General features: G+C 44.9%; 1 protein-coding gene across 3 annotated transcripts in view; it reads right to left on the bottom strand.

The window, feature by feature from the left end:
* MYO1C (myosin IC) overlaps positions 1-17,063 on the bottom strand; it is a 57,938-nt gene that overhangs the window by 2,633 nt on the left and 38,242 nt on the right. For all 3 annotated transcript variants that reach the window (XM_054209963.1, XM_054209964.1, XM_054209962.1), the window contains exons 4-28: positions 14,831-15,029; positions 13,832-13,912; positions 12,917-13,096; positions 12,607-12,705; positions 12,260-12,373; positions 11,642-11,713; positions 11,229-11,348; positions 10,909-10,991; positions 10,105-10,210; positions 9,640-9,720; positions 8,734-8,825; positions 7,510-7,604; positions 7,252-7,298; positions 6,886-6,966; positions 6,594-6,699; positions 5,931-6,048; positions 5,608-5,721; positions 5,350-5,426; positions 5,102-5,170; positions 4,593-4,677; positions 4,234-4,393; positions 3,403-3,486; positions 1,902-1,995; positions 1,738-1,793; positions 1,143-1,278 (exon numbers count right to left, since the gene is read on the bottom strand). In XM_054209963.1, coding sequence (XP_054065938.1) covers positions 1,143-1,278; positions 1,738-1,793; positions 1,902-1,995; positions 3,403-3,486; positions 4,234-4,393; positions 4,593-4,677; positions 5,102-5,170; positions 5,350-5,426; positions 5,608-5,721; positions 5,931-6,048; positions 6,594-6,699; positions 6,886-6,966; positions 7,252-7,298; positions 7,510-7,604; positions 8,734-8,825; positions 9,640-9,720; positions 10,105-10,210; positions 10,909-10,991; positions 11,229-11,348; positions 11,642-11,713; positions 12,260-12,373; positions 12,607-12,705; positions 12,917-13,096; positions 13,832-13,912; positions 14,831-15,029 — 2,549 coding nt within the window. The remainder of the gene's footprint in view (positions 1-1,142; positions 1,279-1,737; positions 1,794-1,901; positions 1,996-3,402; positions 3,487-4,233; positions 4,394-4,592; positions 4,678-5,101; positions 5,171-5,349; positions 5,427-5,607; positions 5,722-5,930; positions 6,049-6,593; positions 6,700-6,885; positions 6,967-7,251; positions 7,299-7,509; positions 7,605-8,733; positions 8,826-9,639; positions 9,721-10,104; positions 10,211-10,908; positions 10,992-11,228; positions 11,349-11,641; positions 11,714-12,259; positions 12,374-12,606; positions 12,706-12,916; positions 13,097-13,831; positions 13,913-14,830; positions 15,030-17,063) is intronic.

Genomic DNA, 17,063 nt, shown 5'->3' with positions numbered 1-17,063 from the left:
TAATGAGGAGAGGGACAAGTGGAACAATGCGGTCACTGTTGTCTTACATGTTTTCCCACGTGTGGTAAGAAAGGCCAGCGCTGCCGCAGGAGCCTGGCTCCAGGACGTTACCGTTGCCGTGAGCTCCTTGCCTGCCCGGCAGCTGGGCCTGGGGGCAGGCTGAACCCGCAGCCGCTCGCTGGTCCTCGCGGGTCCGGCCCTGAGCTGCTGTCGGTTCTCCCTATGCTGTCCCGCGACCGCCTCGGGCTCTGAATTCAGCATTTCTGCTCATCCGGCCAGCAACGCCGTCCGACCATGCAGGGAGTGAGGGGTTCAGCCTCTGCTGTGAGTTCTCACGTTTGCTCCATGAAAAATATCCTCTCCCCGGGGCAGGTGGGTAGGGGTGAGTTAAGGAGCTCTACGCTGTGTTTCAGGAGGGTCTGTTTCTTCATAGTTTGTTTTTGGACTTTGTTTAATATCTTGACACTGGACACAAACCGGATTAGCTATTTAAATCGAGCTAGCCCAGACCCAGCAGAGAGAGACAGCCCTCTCTGCCATCACGGTGTCTTAGGGGAGTCACAGAACCCAAAATTAGTGTTGCCCTTGGAAACCACTTCACAGGGCGACAGTTACAAATGCGGTTTAGTTGCCTCAGGCTAACACTGAAATGATTAGCACCAAAATTGCCTGTAAAGAAGAACCGTAGCGAAGCTGAAGCTGTTTGTTAAGTGAGAGGTTTCGGACAAAGCCAAGTAATGAGGAGAATGCACCAGACTCGGCCGTTTTCTCTGACCAAGTTCCCTCTCAGACTGTCCACTCCCTGGCGGACATTGCGAGGGCTGGAAGCTGCAGCAGCGGCCTGGGCAGCTGCCACCTAACAATGGCGCAACTCCCCTGCGGGAGAGATGCGCAATGGGGGCATGACCTAAGAGGGGGCTTGGGGGAGACGAATTGAGTAATTTTTGTGACATTTTAAGGAATTTAATTTTAGAAAAATTCGGTTTCGAGATATTACAGACTTAAAATGCTTGCGGTATCAGATAATTCCATTCTTGTCCAGGACAAATGCAAATTGATTATTGTTTATTATCTATCTGTAGCCAAGGTGAGGCCTGACTTCAGTCCAGTGAGCCAAACCCCATTTATGTCACCATTCTTACCTGTCAGATTGGCGTAGTCGATCCGCTGTTTGATTTTGGATTCTTCGACTATGACGACTGCGCTCTGGGTAAGAAGCAGCTGCCGCGCTCTTGCTTTGTATCCTTTCCGGTCGTACTTGATCACAGGAACTGCATACTGAAATTAGTGTTAACAGTGCTAAAAACGCAACGTGTTTAATTGTCGGCTGCCTTCCCTCTAGCCTAGAGAGCTCGGGGGAGGTACGGACCGGGGGCTGGTAAACTGGGAATGGAGACAGTTCTTTGGAGTCCTATTCTCAGTTCTGCCACCGATTTCCTTGTTGACTTAAAGGAGCTCTGAGCTGTCTGACTGCGGGCTTGACAAATCCAGGTTTAGTTTCAGGCTGTGTAGGCTTCTCCTTTCCTGCGACCCCTTCGATTCTCAACTGACATAATTAAACTTGCCCAAATCTCCACATTGTATTTCTGAGCCATCAGCTCGGCCCACAGACTATCTTCTAAGGCATTACGCTTAATAGAATGTAAAATTCTTGCTGTATTTTCTCCAGAAATCTACTCTTCCTGATATTCCTGTCTTCCTAGAAGCTTGACAAAAGTATTAGGACACACATCTCACCTTAATTGCTTCATTTTCTAAAGCCTGAAGGACTTTAGCGTTTATCTCTTCATTACCTATAATTAAAACCAAAGAGGCGGAGGTCAGAAAGAAACTTCTAGCAAGAAGAGAGTAGATTAATCCCCCCCCGCTTCTTCCCGTTAAACTTCGCAACACCTACTCACCAAGTCGAGTGTTGATGAAGAGTCTCGGAACACTCTGAGGGTAATTGTCTTTTTTACCCTTAAAAATCTCACTGGCGATTACTTTTTGTTCCAACTGCAAGGACGAAAGATGTATTCTTGTTTAGGATAAAATTTCTCCAGAACAAAAATCAATTTGTCTTAAAGGAGATGTTCCCTTTTTGTTTCTTTTAGCAGTCATCATCTAGTTCTGACCTCCCGAATCATACGAGTCACAAAATTACCCAAAGTATTCCATACCTCCCTTTTACATTTTCAACAGCTACCCCTATCTTTAGGGCGGAAAAGAAATTCCTTTCTCTTTTTTTTTTTTTTCCCCCTCTGACAAACAGTACCATTCGCTGAGGTACCATAGTGCCCTGGGAGGGCCCGCTCAGGCGATTAGTCACCATAAACCTTTGGTCCCTTTCACGGTGGCATTAGTCCAGGACGCGGTCACCCCGCACTGTAAATATGACCCGTGCTCTTGGCTCCCAGCGTGTGCTCCTTCAGAACAAGAACAAAACCAGGGACCGAGGAGACAGGAAAGCCCTTCTGCGTGATTCAGGGCAAATGCACGTTCTGGGTGCTATTGCACGGTATGGAGTACCTGGGTGATTTACGGGTAAAAACGCGGATAAAAGATGCTCCTTATCAGTGAGTCTGGTTTGCTGGGGAAAAGAAAGTGTTCTGCTGAGTTTCCACCTCCAGCTCGATAATGGCTGCTATTAATCCTGTGTCCTTAATCACAGGCTCAGCCACTAACTAATCTACGGCATTTCATTACATGTGCTTAATACTTTGCAGGCCTTCACACGCAGTATGATATACTAAGCAGTAAAAAAAAGCTTAATGGCAACTATTACTATCATCTCCTAACAGTTATATCTAAATGGTTTAATGTACGCATTTCCTATTATGTCCCTTCACCGAGCCTTTTTGCAAAATAAAAAAAAATTCCCTCCCCCTACCTTTTCAGGACTAAGATGAATCAAATCTCAGTGGAGTTTTTATTCTTTTTACCTAGAACAGCAGCTGTAACTGTTCATGTAACTTCTCTGTTTGGAAAATGACTAGTTTTGTGTCTGCAGAATTCCTACTCTTTACTTTATACGGTACAAGTGGAATAATGCAGCTTCTTACATTTTTTATCTTCCATGGGAAGAATAACAGGGCCTTTCAGGATAAAAATTATATAGGGGCATACACAACACCACTGTTTAATACTGAATATGTATATAATGCTTTTTCTTTTATTTAAGGCACATTCTGCTCTTTTATTTTTCTGTCCCTAACAAAAAAACCCCCACGTTCTTGTGGAGTTGTTAACCGACCGCCGCAGAACGCAGTGATTCAGGAGTTCCTCCAGCTCCCCACGGCTGCTGTAGCGGTGCCCTTGTCCCTCCCGCCCGGCTGCTCCCCTCCTTCATTTCTTACAGTAACCCCCCTCCTTTTCTTGGGAACACCAGCGCAGTTTGTGAAATAACGTAAAGTTGTCTCGTACCTGCTGCTTCCACTCGGGGCTGATTCTCTTGCAGTAGGTCCAGACCATGTTCTGCATACAGAGCTGGCGCAGGAGCTGGGACGCCTGAAGAAGTGGCACAGGACATGAAAACAGCTCAAAATTACCCGACAAACAGTGCAGGCAGAGGAGAAGCAACTGCAGAAAATGCGTTGCTGAATTAAAATACTGTTTTGTTACTTAATTAAGTAATAGGAAGTTGATTTTCCACCTAAGAGGTTCTCCACCTGCTTTAGAAGGGAGAACAAACACCAGGAGCACCCCACTTGACGCTGCTCTGCCTTTCCTTGCTTCCAGCTGTACCCGCAAACCAAACAAAGACCTTTGGATAACTGGGCCTTTCCGCACTATTTTGTTTTGATGAGCTAAAACCCCACTTCTGCCAGATGCAGAATAATAATGGCAATAGAGGAAGTGTTAATACGTTCTTCGCAGGCAATCACATTGTCATTGCAGCCAATTTCACTGTCCAGGGGGAACTTAATTTGTTCAGAGAAAAAGGGAAGAAAATTTTCAGAAATTTCAGAAAACCAGTAGAAAATGGTGTTGCAACAGCACCAGACTCCCAAGAACTTCCAATGCTATAGGTCTGATAATTTTACAGATACACCAGTTACACCTGTGTGATGATGTTTGGATTAATTCTACCAGCAGAGATGCTAATGCAAGGTGGAACTTGAGCGAGAACCTGGTTCGTTCTTCTCTGACAGCAGGAGGGTCCCTGCAGGCCTTTGGTGGCCCGTGGTCTTCAACGCTGCCGTTAGCCTCCTCCATCCTGCCTGTGATTGACCTGACCCGCTGCTTTGTGCCTACCTCACAGAGCGAGGGAGGAGGAGTTGGCCACGATTTGTCCAAAACATTTTTTGGTAAATTACGCTTGAGGTTCATCAGGAAGGAGAAGCGGATGTAATCAAGGAAATACTCATTCTCTGGGCAGCGAGGGTGGTTCCGGTAAATAAAACCTTTAATAAACCTGAGGAAGAGAAAATGTTTATTAGAAAAGTGATCAAAATTAGCAATATTTAGAGGTCTCTTCCAACCAAACCATTTTCTGGAATTTACTCAGTAGTTGTAATTTATTAAAAAACATACTGAAGTGACGAGAAAGTTTATTTTTATCATCCTATTGTTGAGAAATAAGCATTTGATGGCTTGGGTTATTCTTTACGCACCTTCTGATAGTCTCTACTGCCCACTTCTTCTTGGCAGCTTTTCGGCGTCCCAAGGTTCCCCGCCACCAGGACTGGATTGCTATTGCTGAAAATAATACGGAGATTTTACACAAAGCGAGCTCCTTCATGCACCAATGCTGACTTGACACGAAACTGGCAACAAAGAGTGCTCAAGAAAGCCCCTTCTGGAAATAAAGAGCCTTCAATGCGGCATACAGGAAGGAATATAAGTTCTTAATAATATGATACAAGGGATGAATGTCAATAAAAAGCCCCAGCAGGTGGGAAGTGCTGCGTGAACAAGAGTTACGTCTGCTTCTCTTGCTCGGAGTCTCACAGGCTAAGGGCGGAAGGGCTGGGTACCACACCGACGGCTTCCACGCTCCTTCCAGCAAGGCTTTGGGAATGTTCCTTCTTGCACATCAAACGCAAGTCACCTCTGACAGCAATGGCCACTTCAAACCACGCCATTACCCAGCTCTGCCCTTTCCTCTCTCTCTCTCTCATACCTGAGTGTTTCATGTGCAGGAATTTCTTTCGACGGTAGAAACCTCTCCACGTGGCCTGCATTTTGGTTGCTGAAATGGCAAGAAAAACAGCAGCTTGGAAATTGTGACCAAGCAGATTTTGGTAGAAAGAGAGTCAATTTTTTAAAGAAAAAAATCTCTCTCCCAACAAAAAGCAAAAAAAAAAAAAATAATAATCAGAAAACAGACAGCTAACTGTCCACGAAGCTACTGCAGTGTGTGTGACTCACCCAGACTCTGCTTCCTCACTTCCAGAGCATCTTCCGTTGCAAACAAGGTCTTGGGAAAGCGGATAAAAATCTTTGTTCTAGAAATAGAAATGCAGAATTACGTTTAACATGCCGGAGAAGTTTGCTTCCTGCCCTTAGCATCCCCTTTGGGATCTCTAGTCTTTTCCTCACCCATTAGATAGAGAAGCCTTATTTAAAAGCAGCGACGTGGAAGTCCAGTGATTCATAATCTCAAATTAAGAAAACAGAAGAACTAACCGTCCCATTTTGTATTCTTCCTGTTTGTAGCCAAGATGCTTCACCAGCACTGCCACCCCGTCGTGGGGCCGTCCATCCCACGTAGGCCACGTTTCTGGACAAAGTGATTTGTACCTGTAAATTGAGAGCAGAAGAAACCTTAGGGAGAGAAATCCAGTCCATACAGGGCAACGGAAAGGGCGAGAGGCCGTGCTTCTCGCTCCCTCTAGAAAATAAGCCTGTCAGGTGTAAGGGCTGTCTCTCTGCTGTTCAGAACAGTTCCCCAGCCTCAAACATCTGTGGGACCAAGAGCAGAAGGAAAGAGAAGTCCAAGGTCATCCTACCTCTGCAGGAAAACTTCGTATTTTCTTCGATAGGCAAACCCAGCTCTGCGCACCCGGAGGTTCTCCATCAAGCCTAGGTATTTCACTTGATGTCGGATTAGAACTTCATCAAATCGATCTTGGAGAGAGCATGAAAACAGAGAAACATGATTAATGCGCAGCTGTGCCTTCATCTGGAGAAGAGGAATGCTCAGTTCTTGGTTATATCTTATGCAGTTATCTTTAACCTCCAACCCATCCTCATGGTGCAAGTCCCGCACAACCTACTTTATGTCTTCAGTCTTTCCCACCCATCCTTTACTACACATTTATATTTAGTTCCAAAAAGGAGTTCTCTTTTAGGATGTTCTATGCCTACAGGAGGAAGAAATGAGGGAGAATAAAGGTCACTAAAAGGAAGTTACGTAGGTCAATAATTTTTCACTTTAAACATGACCCTACTCCACCCAAGACCAGTGCCCCCATTCCGACTCCTGGCTGCTGGTACTGCCACCATCTCCTTACGAGCAGCTCTGGCACAAACCCAAAAGGAAAAAATCTTGCAGGACTTCTTCATTTGACCGCCTTTCTGTGCCTCACTGACTGTGATCTAGTGGTCTATATATAGCTGTCGTAGAAAAAAAGAAAAAAAAAAAAAAAGAGGAAGAGTCGGCAGGGTCATACCAGCCTGTTTAGCATCGTTTGGTTTCATGCAACGAATGTAGGAGGGTTCTTTGGACATCAGAATTTCCATGAGTTTGGAGAGGCTGTTTTTAAACTGAGTTGCTGCCTAGGAGAAAAGAAAGAAAACCATGTACAAAGCAATGACTTAACCCTAGCGCTTGTGACTGCAGAACAAACCTCAGTTTCCCAGCTTTAAATGTAAGAGGCTTGCATTTGGATTACCACGTTAGACAGGACACGTCTTTTAGAAAGAGGAAACAGTCCCACTTCCCTCCAGCTCTGGTGTTCTTACCGTTTCAGGTCTCTTTTTGTCTGTCAGCTCCGTCCTGTCAAAACACTGATTTATGATAGGATTCTCAGAGTTGCACATGGTCTGCAGAGAGACATTTTCAGAGATAAAATACAGAGTATTCTTCAGAGAACCATCAAAGTAACATGGGACAAAACCATTTGTTTGGATTTTTTTTGTTTGTTTAGTTTTGCTTTTTAATAAGAAAATGAACTTTGGGCACCTCAATTTGTCTTTTCGTAGTGCAGCCCTATGCACAGGCATTCTCCAGGTGGAGTCTAGAAGAATCTTTCCCCTCAGGTGCCACCCCATTTTAAACCCTACTCCTCGTTCTGCTGCGTACTGGAAACGTCCTCCGTCCACACTCACCTCCTTCAGGTTCCGAAAGAGAAGGTCATTGTTTTTATCTAGAAAACCTGGAAGAAAAAGAAACCGCTCAGGCTGCCACCGCGGTTCCGCAGGAACTTCGCAACAAGGCAGGAATTTGAGATGGGAAATTAAACTGGTTAATGAAACGATGCGTGGAGGTATTTCTTTACTATGTAGCGAAGCTGTTTTAATTCAAAGGGCAGAGGACGAGAGGAGGAGAAAAGAGCGAGAGACAGCGGAGATGACGCACACACTTACCTGCAACGCTGTAGGTGACATCTCCAGCGTAGTGCGAAAGCCGGAACTCCTCCCGCCCCAGTGATTTGCGAGTCTTTTGGTCAGCGAGCTTGTGCCTGGTGAGGAAGCAAAGAAGCTTCATGAGAAATAAAAGGAACAAACATCTGTTTTACTGGGGGGAATCACTTCAAAGAGCACTATGGCATTTGATCCCAGAGCGGAACACAGCGGAGGGGCGGGAGAATAAATCTTCCTTGCCGATTTTCAAGACCAAAAGTAAATAAAGAGTTATCAACCAGCAAATGACAAAAATGTCATAAAATGTATTTATGTTTATTTCAAAAGTATGAACTTTCAGCTTCCTGGCGAGGTTGCAGAGCGGTTCTGTGCGCACATGAAATCAGAGTAGAGGCAGCAGGCGAGAGGGCAGCGATGTCACTGGCAGCAGGCTGGCATAGTCCCGAGATGCCGTACGGAGCCTCATCTGAGCACAAGCGGAACATTTAGTAAGAATAAGAAAGCGTTTGGAGCTCCAAAACTGAAGTAAACAGTCTGAAAGGTGAAATGTGGAATTCGCGCCCATCAAACTGGAGCGGCGCCAACACGGACAGGTTACCCAGGTCAGAGGAGGGTATCAAGATCATGTGGGAAGCGGGTGGGCGCAAAGGTGAGTTAGTGCAATATAAGCCTCTCAATTTCAAAAGCGCGAACACTGCTTAATCGTTCTAATGCATATACACCTCTGAACACTACTTTTACCGGTAAAATTCTGCTCCACGTTCTACTTATTCCTACGTCTAACTCAAGTCATCAATGCTGAGGAATGATCTGGCCTAATACCCCAAACCAGCGCCTTTGTCACACCTCAGTTATTGGGCCAGATCCTGGAAGAGCCAAGAAGCCGCAGCCTGCGAATTCCTTGGACGTATTAGCAGTAGGATGCCAAGAAGAGATCGGTGAAGAGGGAAGTCAGTAACAAGGGTTGTGTTGCTCCTATTGTATTCTGAAGCATAGTCTTGAGAAAAGCAAGGCAGTTAGTGATGACAACTTATTCTGTATTACCTTAACTCACCATCTAAGCTCTTTACAAAAGAAAACATGATCATCTTTTATGCGGGACCCAGTATACCTAGGACGCTACTGCCATACACACCATGACTTATAACATCATCTAGGAATGATTCAGGCTCTAGCCTCTATCACACGCTTGGATCCTACCGGTATAACTGCTATGGGAACACTCACGTGAGAAAATGAGGGTGGTTCTTCACAGTTTCCTCCAGTTTCTCCAAGAACGTTGTATCTGTGGCATCCCCAGGTCTCAGACATTCTTCATCCTACAAACACACACATTCTAGTATCGATTTCCTGCTGCGCTCGTCAGCCCACAGGGCAGCTCTAGTTCTCTCTCACTGAAACACTGCCCCAGTGTGACCCTGTGGCCTTTTAACAGGTAGGCCAGCTCTTAGTTCAACAAAAGAAGAATTGTTGAGCTGAAAAGGAAAACATGTGCCTCCTTCCGGACTGCCTGGATTGGAAGTTTCTTTCCTGAGAGCAGAGGGAGGTGATACAATACGACCTTTCATGGCGTCACTGGTCAGTTTATCATAGCTCTTCCTACCTGCCCAAATAATCCTAATAAAAGCTTAGATCTTTGGTTTTTCCCCGTGTTCTTCCCCATGTTTTCCACTACACTGCCCCAGGCTGAGAGAGCTGGGGTTGTTCAGCCTGGAGAAGAGAAGGCTCTGGGGAGACCTTACAGCCCCTTCCAGTCCCTAGAGGTGCTGCAGGAAAGATGGGGACAAACATTCTAGCAGGGCCTGTTACGATAGGACAAGGGGTAATGGCTTTAAACTAAAAGAGAGAAGATTTAGACTAGATATAAGGAAGACTTTTTTTTTTTTTTTTTTTTTTTTTTTCAAATGAAAGTGGTAAAACCCTGGCCCAGGTTGCCCAGAGAGGTGGGAGATGCCCCATCCCTGGAGACATTCAAGGTCAGGTTGGACGGGGCTCGGAGCAACCTGATCGAGTTGAAGATGTCCCTGCCCATGCCAGGGGGGTTGGACTAGATGGCCTTTAAAGGTCCCTTCCAATCCAAACTGTTCTATGATTCTATAAAATTTTTAATTTAAAAAGGCGTCGTCAACTCACCAGAATAGAAATGATACCTTTGAATTTCTCTTCCACCAAATCACAAATTATTTTGTTATTGAAATACTGAACTGGTTCCCACTACAAAGAAAAGAAATCGCACTTGGGTGAAAACAATTCTAGACTGGAAAAAAAACATGAACATTTCAGAGCATTTCAGACAGCACCTTACTTAAATAATCTTTCTGTCAAATTTGAAACAAAGCTTTTTCACTCATCAAATTTGTTTTCCAAACATTCCCTTTAAAAAGCATTTTTTTCTATCAGAATAAAAGACTGGAATGGCATTACTGACTTCTAGCTGTATCACACAGTTACCAAAGCGTTTTGAAAAGAAAGGAAAAAAAGAGAGCTTTATTTCATTTACTTTGCAGACCATTATTAGCAGCTCCTTTTCCAATCTGTCCTCTGGCCTGCAGGAGGTGCTACAAAGGAGACAGAGGACGTGATGATGCTGGTTCTTACCGCTATGCCTTCCGACTCGTATTCCTCTTGTTCTGACTTTAACGTGAGCTCTATGAAGAGCTGCTGCAATTTTTCATTACAATAATTAATACAAAATTGCTCAAAGCTGCAAACAAAAATCAGAAAAATAATCACTAACATTGTACCACAAACAAAAGAAGCTATAATTAGCGGGCAGCAGCATGAATATATCTCTGTCTAAATCAGGATAAACAGATTTTGCGAAATGTTTATTTACTGCACGTATAAATTTAGTAAGTTTATTATTCAGTGGATCTCGTGAAAGAGTTCCAGAAGGAGGGAAAAACAGACATGAAGGGCAGAACACAAAAACTTTTAAGAAGTGCCCATAAGGCTGCACATTTGAGAGTCTCGGTTGGTTCACTGCTATGAGCCAGAGTCAGGTTCCAGACTCTGACACAGTTGGAGTTTCGTAGGTGGTTTTCCCCATTCACACCACCGTGGAACGACACCACAACAACAGCCACCACTGTGCCAGAGCCAGACAAAGGCAGAGTTCAAGCTATCGCACGAATACGCCCCCAAAAGACAACAATCTCTTTAAAACACCAGGAACATTAACAGCTGTAAATGCTAAATATTAGCTGGATGCCCCGAGTGCTGGGAGCCCTGTGATTATCAGTTACTCAACTGATTTCCTAAAGTTGAAATGCCATCTCTTTCTCTCTTACTAAGAGGACCACAGATGGAATAATGTCTTATTTCACAATGGAGAGAAAACACTACGATGACTGAAGTCATGCAGAGCTTACTCAAAACTCAAAGATACCGACTGAAACAAACCTGTTGTGCTGGAAAACCTCAAATCCATAGATATCAAGCAATCCTAGAACTGTTGTACTTCTCCAGCCTGGAAATTCTCCTTCCTGCAACATGGCAAAAAATAAACGTTGATATTGTACTCACAGCTACGATCCATCCCATCACGGGATCTTACCCATTTAGTTACAGCATTAATTCCTTACCCTCTTCTTAATGGAAAACAAATTAATTTAGAAATCACTGTGCAGCATAGGGCTTACCATTTCTCTGCTTTGCAGCTAAAAGATTTGAAACTTCCTCTCACGCTTGGTTGGAGATCAACAAACAAAAGGTTCATTTACCTTGTAAGCAAGAGACTTATTAACTTTGTTGACCAGCCAGGAGAAAGTGCGTCCGTATATCGCCTTAGCAAGCGCATCCCTCGCGTAGGCTGCCTGCTCCAGGTTCAGGGGACTGATTAGCTGCACGCAGAAGGAGAAAAAAAGCCACTCAACAGCCATTCCACTGAGGGGTTCAGTTTCCCTAGTTCATTGCTAATAAACAGCCACTCAACGGCATCCTGCCTGGGCTCAGCTCACATCATCGTCTCCCAGCCGTACAGGCTGCAAGTCACCATCGGGTTGTGGGACTTGCACTGCCAACCTCCTTTGACAAGTGAGAACTGGACTGTTTCGCTCTGGTAAGAGCGCTGACGGCATATCGCTAGCTTGATTTAATTCCATGCACCTCCCAGATCCGCAGTTCACGTTCTCACCTCTTCCCCTTTTGCTATGATCTTCTTGTGGATCAGCGCATCTCGAAGAACAGAGCCCTCAACTGCTAGAAGCTGCAAAACAGTAGGTTATTCAATTAATTTATGAAGCGGTATGTTCAATTTATCAGTACTAGTTTTAAGAGACCAGAAAGGCTAGTCCTCAAACGCACGGTCCAGTGGAACAACCCTTCATTTCCCATTCTCACTGCAAGACTTTACACAGCGCCAATCCTTCCCTTGCCTCCCACACACCACCCCTTTCTGGCAGTGATGCGACCTAACAAATAAATTGGCTTGATTGTTCTGGCACAAAGAACCGACTGAGCAAGGCCACAAGGGTGGTTCTTTCTTTAAAACTCTTCTCCGGAGTAGGTCTATTCTTATCCCACTGCCTGAAGGCAAGAACCTCAAGTCAGCGGTCAATCAAGTGGTAAATAGAGAAGTTGTCAATTAAAGGGTTTTGATGTTAATATTTGCATTTTATTTAGGTCAAATAAAAGTAAACTTACGAAACCTTCTAAATCATATTCTAAAATGATACGATGGTACCAAGTTCAAAATAAGGAAAGCTCTCTAATTCATCTTTAACGGCATATCTCTCTAACTGGCGGTACTCACCCTAGCCAGGTATTTAATCTGATTCTCTGTGGTGACCTGAGCATTTCCTTGCTCATCAGCAGCAAACTGCACGTTGCCCAGATGCAGGACACTAGCCACAATGCTCAGCAAATCCTAGGACGGAAGCAACAGTCAGAAGCCAGGATGATGAAATGAAAGCACGGTGAGAAAAGGCAGCGAGATTTTTGCGTGTAATTAACATTTTACAAGAACATTTTGTATTTTTTTCAGAATTTTTGCAGAGAATACGTTCACTCTGAAGGCTGCCTTTGGTCAGAAATAACAAATCAAAGCAGAAAAATTCCTCAAGAGCAGGAAAATCAGCTGTGCTGCCAAACGTGTCTTACCTCCACCTCGTTGTCATTGAAGCTTATAATGGACAGGGCTCTTCGCACAATCTTCCAATCGTTTTTATCATTTATGGAGCTGACCCTTGCACAGTGACCCTAAAAAGACACAATTTGATATAAGTAAGTAAATAATTGTCAAGGACATTACTCGTGCTCGATGCGCTTCTGCCATGTGCTTATTTTTATAGCAGTCATCGCGGTGTTATTTTTGAAATGAGGGAAGGAAACTACAAAGTCATCTGAGAAAGTATCAGTTCTATAATATAACAATATTATCAGAATAACTAGTTAACGCAAAAATGCACACCTTTACTAAATAGTGATACTGTTGCGGGCTCTTTTCGAGGCCCAGCCTTCGCAGTAAGTCCTCTTCCCCTCCTTCTAGCAGCTGGTAGAAAATGTGGAAGTTCCTCTCGCCATGGTTCTGGTGCACAACTCGGGATTTCTCCAGGAGGTAGTTCAAGATGTGGCCCCCCACAGGAGCCCCCTAAATCAAACCAGATACATTGAAATAGTTCATACACAGAGGGGAAAAGATTTCCGCTTCTTGGTGGTCCATTCAAAAACAAATAGTATACAAAATGATAGCTTATGAAGACAGAAAATTATCTGTTGTTTTGTATCACAATCTCTGTTTCGGCTAAAACAGAGCGGCAACGGGAGTTTTGACGCGTATGCAAAACGAGCCATCAAGTGACAATAACATGCCATTACACAGATCAGGGCTACTGCACATACTGAATGGGATCTTGACTTGGGTAAAATTCCTTCTCAGAAGGAATTCAACAGAAATTAAAAGACTGCAGTACGCCAAGATACTCAGTCCTCACACCACGTTCATCTTCGTAGTGTGGGACAATTTGGAGCAGAATCGAAACAAACACCATGCAAAGTTACACAGGACAGAGATTATCTTCAGATCACAGCTGGCTCATGGGGATTTCGTTTGGGAACATCCATTTGCATGGTGCACATATACCCCAGAAGAGGATTTAATCTCACTGCCTCTTAATATAGAGGAATGAAGGAAGAAAGAAAGGGAAGTGTGTTCTACAAAATCCTCTGGAACCAAGCTTTGCTACCATAGACTCTGCTTCCACTGTCATCAAAGGAATGCAAAACCATCGCTCCACACACACATCAGTACAAGAAGGCAGCACAGGCAACAGAGGCCTGCTATGACCGCGACCAATTCTGAAGTACAAAGTAAATTTTAAGTTACCCTGTAATCAAACTGCACATCCATGTATTTCCCAAATCGGCTGGAGTTGTCATTCCGAAGGGTTTTTGCATTTCCAAAGGCCTGAAATGAAAACGATTAGAGAAAAATAAATAAGTATCTAATAAGATTATTTATAAACACTTTGATGAAGCTGCCAGTTGTTTATTTGCAGCCATTAAAGCCTGGGTTTGTCCTTTTTGCAAGGGAAACCAAGAAGGAAACAGATTGCTACCCGAATTCTAATGCTGATCTTTATACCCAGTGCAAGCACTGCAGATGGAGCATGTCTCTGAAAACAATTCCGCCCTCCCCCAGCAAGCTGATTTTAATGCCAGTTGACTGCTGACAACATATGTCACGTCTGACAGTCTTTTCAAAGCTCCATCCTTCATCACGGCTATTTCCTTATGGTCACCCGCAGCTCCGCTCGCAGCAGGCACTATCCTAAAAGCCCAATCCTGCCAGGCTCCCCCCTCTCCTGGGGAGCACGCCTTTCCCGCACACGCAGCACGGTTTGCAGCATGGTTTGAGTACGGAGCGGAAATATCAAAGGGGACTATAAAGACAGCTCGGGACTGGACACTAGAGGACACCACAGCACTACAAAATGCACCCACAAATGCATTTATCAGAGGGCAACGCTGCCCACAGCGCGTCTGTCCGCTCCTGGCTTTGCACGCTGATGCAGCGCAGCAGGACGCTTCCCACGCCGAACGCCTCTCTCTGCCGGCAGCCGGCCCACTCCAGAACTTCTCCCGGTGGGACGGGAAGGGCCAGCGAGTTCAGCGGCAGACGGCCGTTTCTTTGGCTGGGAAGCAGAGCGGGATTCCCCCGTGTGCAGCCCACACGCCGTGAAACAGCGTTCCCAGGATACGTTCTCGGCTCTGCACCGACAGCTGAGCCAGGCCCCGTGGGGTCCGGCTGCCCCCACCCCCTCAGCTGGAAAATGTGAGTGTTGCTGGTGTGGCTCAATGTCAAGCTTCCCCGCTCTAGGGTTACCTCCAGGACAGGATTGGATTGTAACAGACGGTCCTTCACGGTTTCGACCTGCTGACTGGCCGGGCAGGTCACGGCGTAGTACTGCAGGATCTTCTTGGTGGCCTCCGTTTTGCCAGCCCCACTCTCCCCAGAGATGAGAATACACTGATCCTTCCTCTCCGTGCGCAGGGAGCGGTACGAGTTGTCTGCAATGGCGTAGCTAAGGGACAACAACAACCAGGCGTTAGTTTGTTTCCACAGGTGAAGGGCAGAGACTCCTCAACTAAGACTAAAAGAGAAGTATGTGTCCATGGGCTGGGTACGAGCATATTGCTTCTGCGCACTGGTGACGAGACAGGAGATCGCGGTGAGCACTTTCTGACACCTCTTAACGACCATACATGCACTACATACACATCTGAACCACCGAGCAAAGCTTCTGCAGCGTGATAGCACAAATCTATCAAATTCTTTTAAAAACCGTTCTTCTGAGTCTCTCCAATGATAAGAGTTTCTGTAGAAGACGACTAAACGGTGCAGATAAACTTACTTTTCTAAATATACATGATCTCTCAACATTGGTCCTGCAGGACAAAAAAAACCCTTTACATTCAGGAAACATCTCGTTTTCCATTGATCTTTATACCAATTTATCTATTAAGTGACGATACGCTCGGAAGGTCACAACTACACTTTGCTATCTGGGTGGCTCCACAACAGCCCAACCTCTCACAGCTTCTCTCGGATGGCAGGAAGAATTGGATAAGCCAGCACAGACTAATAAGCATCCTGCAGGCTCCATAAGCTTCCATCCAACTTAGGGCAAATGCTACCCAAAACACTCGAGGGTTCCTCCCGCCTGCGTGCAGCCAGGGTTTGCCGCTGCTGGCGCCGGAGCCCCGCTCTTCCTTTGCTGCTTTTTCTTTCTCTTCTCTTTTCCTCCCTGCAACAGGCCAGACGGGGTCTCATAACAAGAATCGCACACGCTTTTACACCACCAGAGAGCGTGAGGATGAGTCTGACAATAGTGGTACCTGCTTCCGGAGCGAGAGGAGAAGGAGCAGATAGGGGCGATGGAAGAGAGTAAGAGAAAAGAGCAGCATTAGCCCTTCATAATGCGCTCATATGAGACCTCCATAACAATATTTTCAGCTGTCTTCCATGTGGTGATGAAGCAGATATCCTGCCTTCATACACTTGACAACCTTTAACTAGTTTTCCTTTTTTTTTTCCCCTCCCCCTTTTTTTTTTTTTTCTAAATGCTCATGCTGTGAAATTAATTACAAATAATCACACCAAAATAACAGCCGTGGCCTTCTCAAGTCTATTAATACTCGGTGCTAAGGCAACACCAATGAGCTACCTAGCAACACAACTGCACACTTACCCCACTAAAGTCATCCAGTCCTTCTCTCCCCATCCAAATTCTGTCTCTGGAGTATTTTGAACAGTTGAATAAATGTAAATTTAATTTAAAGAACTCCCTCCAGACTGCGTGCCTTTATTGGGGGGTTTTATAGTACCGCAGGAAGCTGGCGGTCATGCACACCACATACAGGATCACTTTACTTAAAGATGTTTATGGTCCCATTTGTAGTCACCATCTCTGAATCCCCCGGCTATAAATAGGACAGGATGTGACAGATCACTCTGGGAAGTGTGCTGCGTTTCAAGCCCATAGGGATAACTTTTCTCCTTTAAGTGACTACGTGTGACGCACTTCCCAGAGAACCCAGCGCTTGGGTCTAGCCTTAAACTATCGTGACACTGGAATAGCAATCTTGAAGTATTTTGGCTTTCTAGAATGAGTTTAGAATAAGAGAAAGAGGAAAAGAGACACCTGAAATACTGTAAAAAGAGAAGCAGAGAGTACTACACTAAAGAGCAATTCAGTGCTCCTCAGAATATTTTTAAATGCATAAATAACCAAATAATGTAATGTAAATAATCAAATAATGTAATGTCTTTTAATGGGACACTAAAAACAGTTAACAAAAAAATACTGTTTTCCCAGTTGGAGCAGCACCGGTATTCGGTGCAGTTCTCACGAGCTGCAGGTTTTACAGTTTCTTATGGGACTATTTAAAACAAGAGAACTGCCTAAGAAATAATCAGCTACTTTGTGATTTAAGTCACTTTGTGTAGCACATACAGGAATTAAAGCAGAGCTGACAGTGCTACACATTATGCGTGATCATTGCCATCGTGCTCAGTCCTGTACCTCCTACACAAATATAAAAGCAGCCACAGCCCC

This window comes from Rissa tridactyla, chromosome 7 (genome assembly GCF_028500815.1).
Source record: "Rissa tridactyla isolate bRisTri1 chromosome 7, bRisTri1.patW.cur.20221130, whole genome shotgun sequence".
Classification (NCBI taxonomy): domain Eukaryota; kingdom Metazoa; phylum Chordata; class Aves; order Charadriiformes; family Laridae; genus Rissa; species Rissa tridactyla.
The sequence above is the reverse complement of the archived record's forward strand: the minus strand, read 5'-3'. Positions and strand labels throughout refer to the sequence as shown.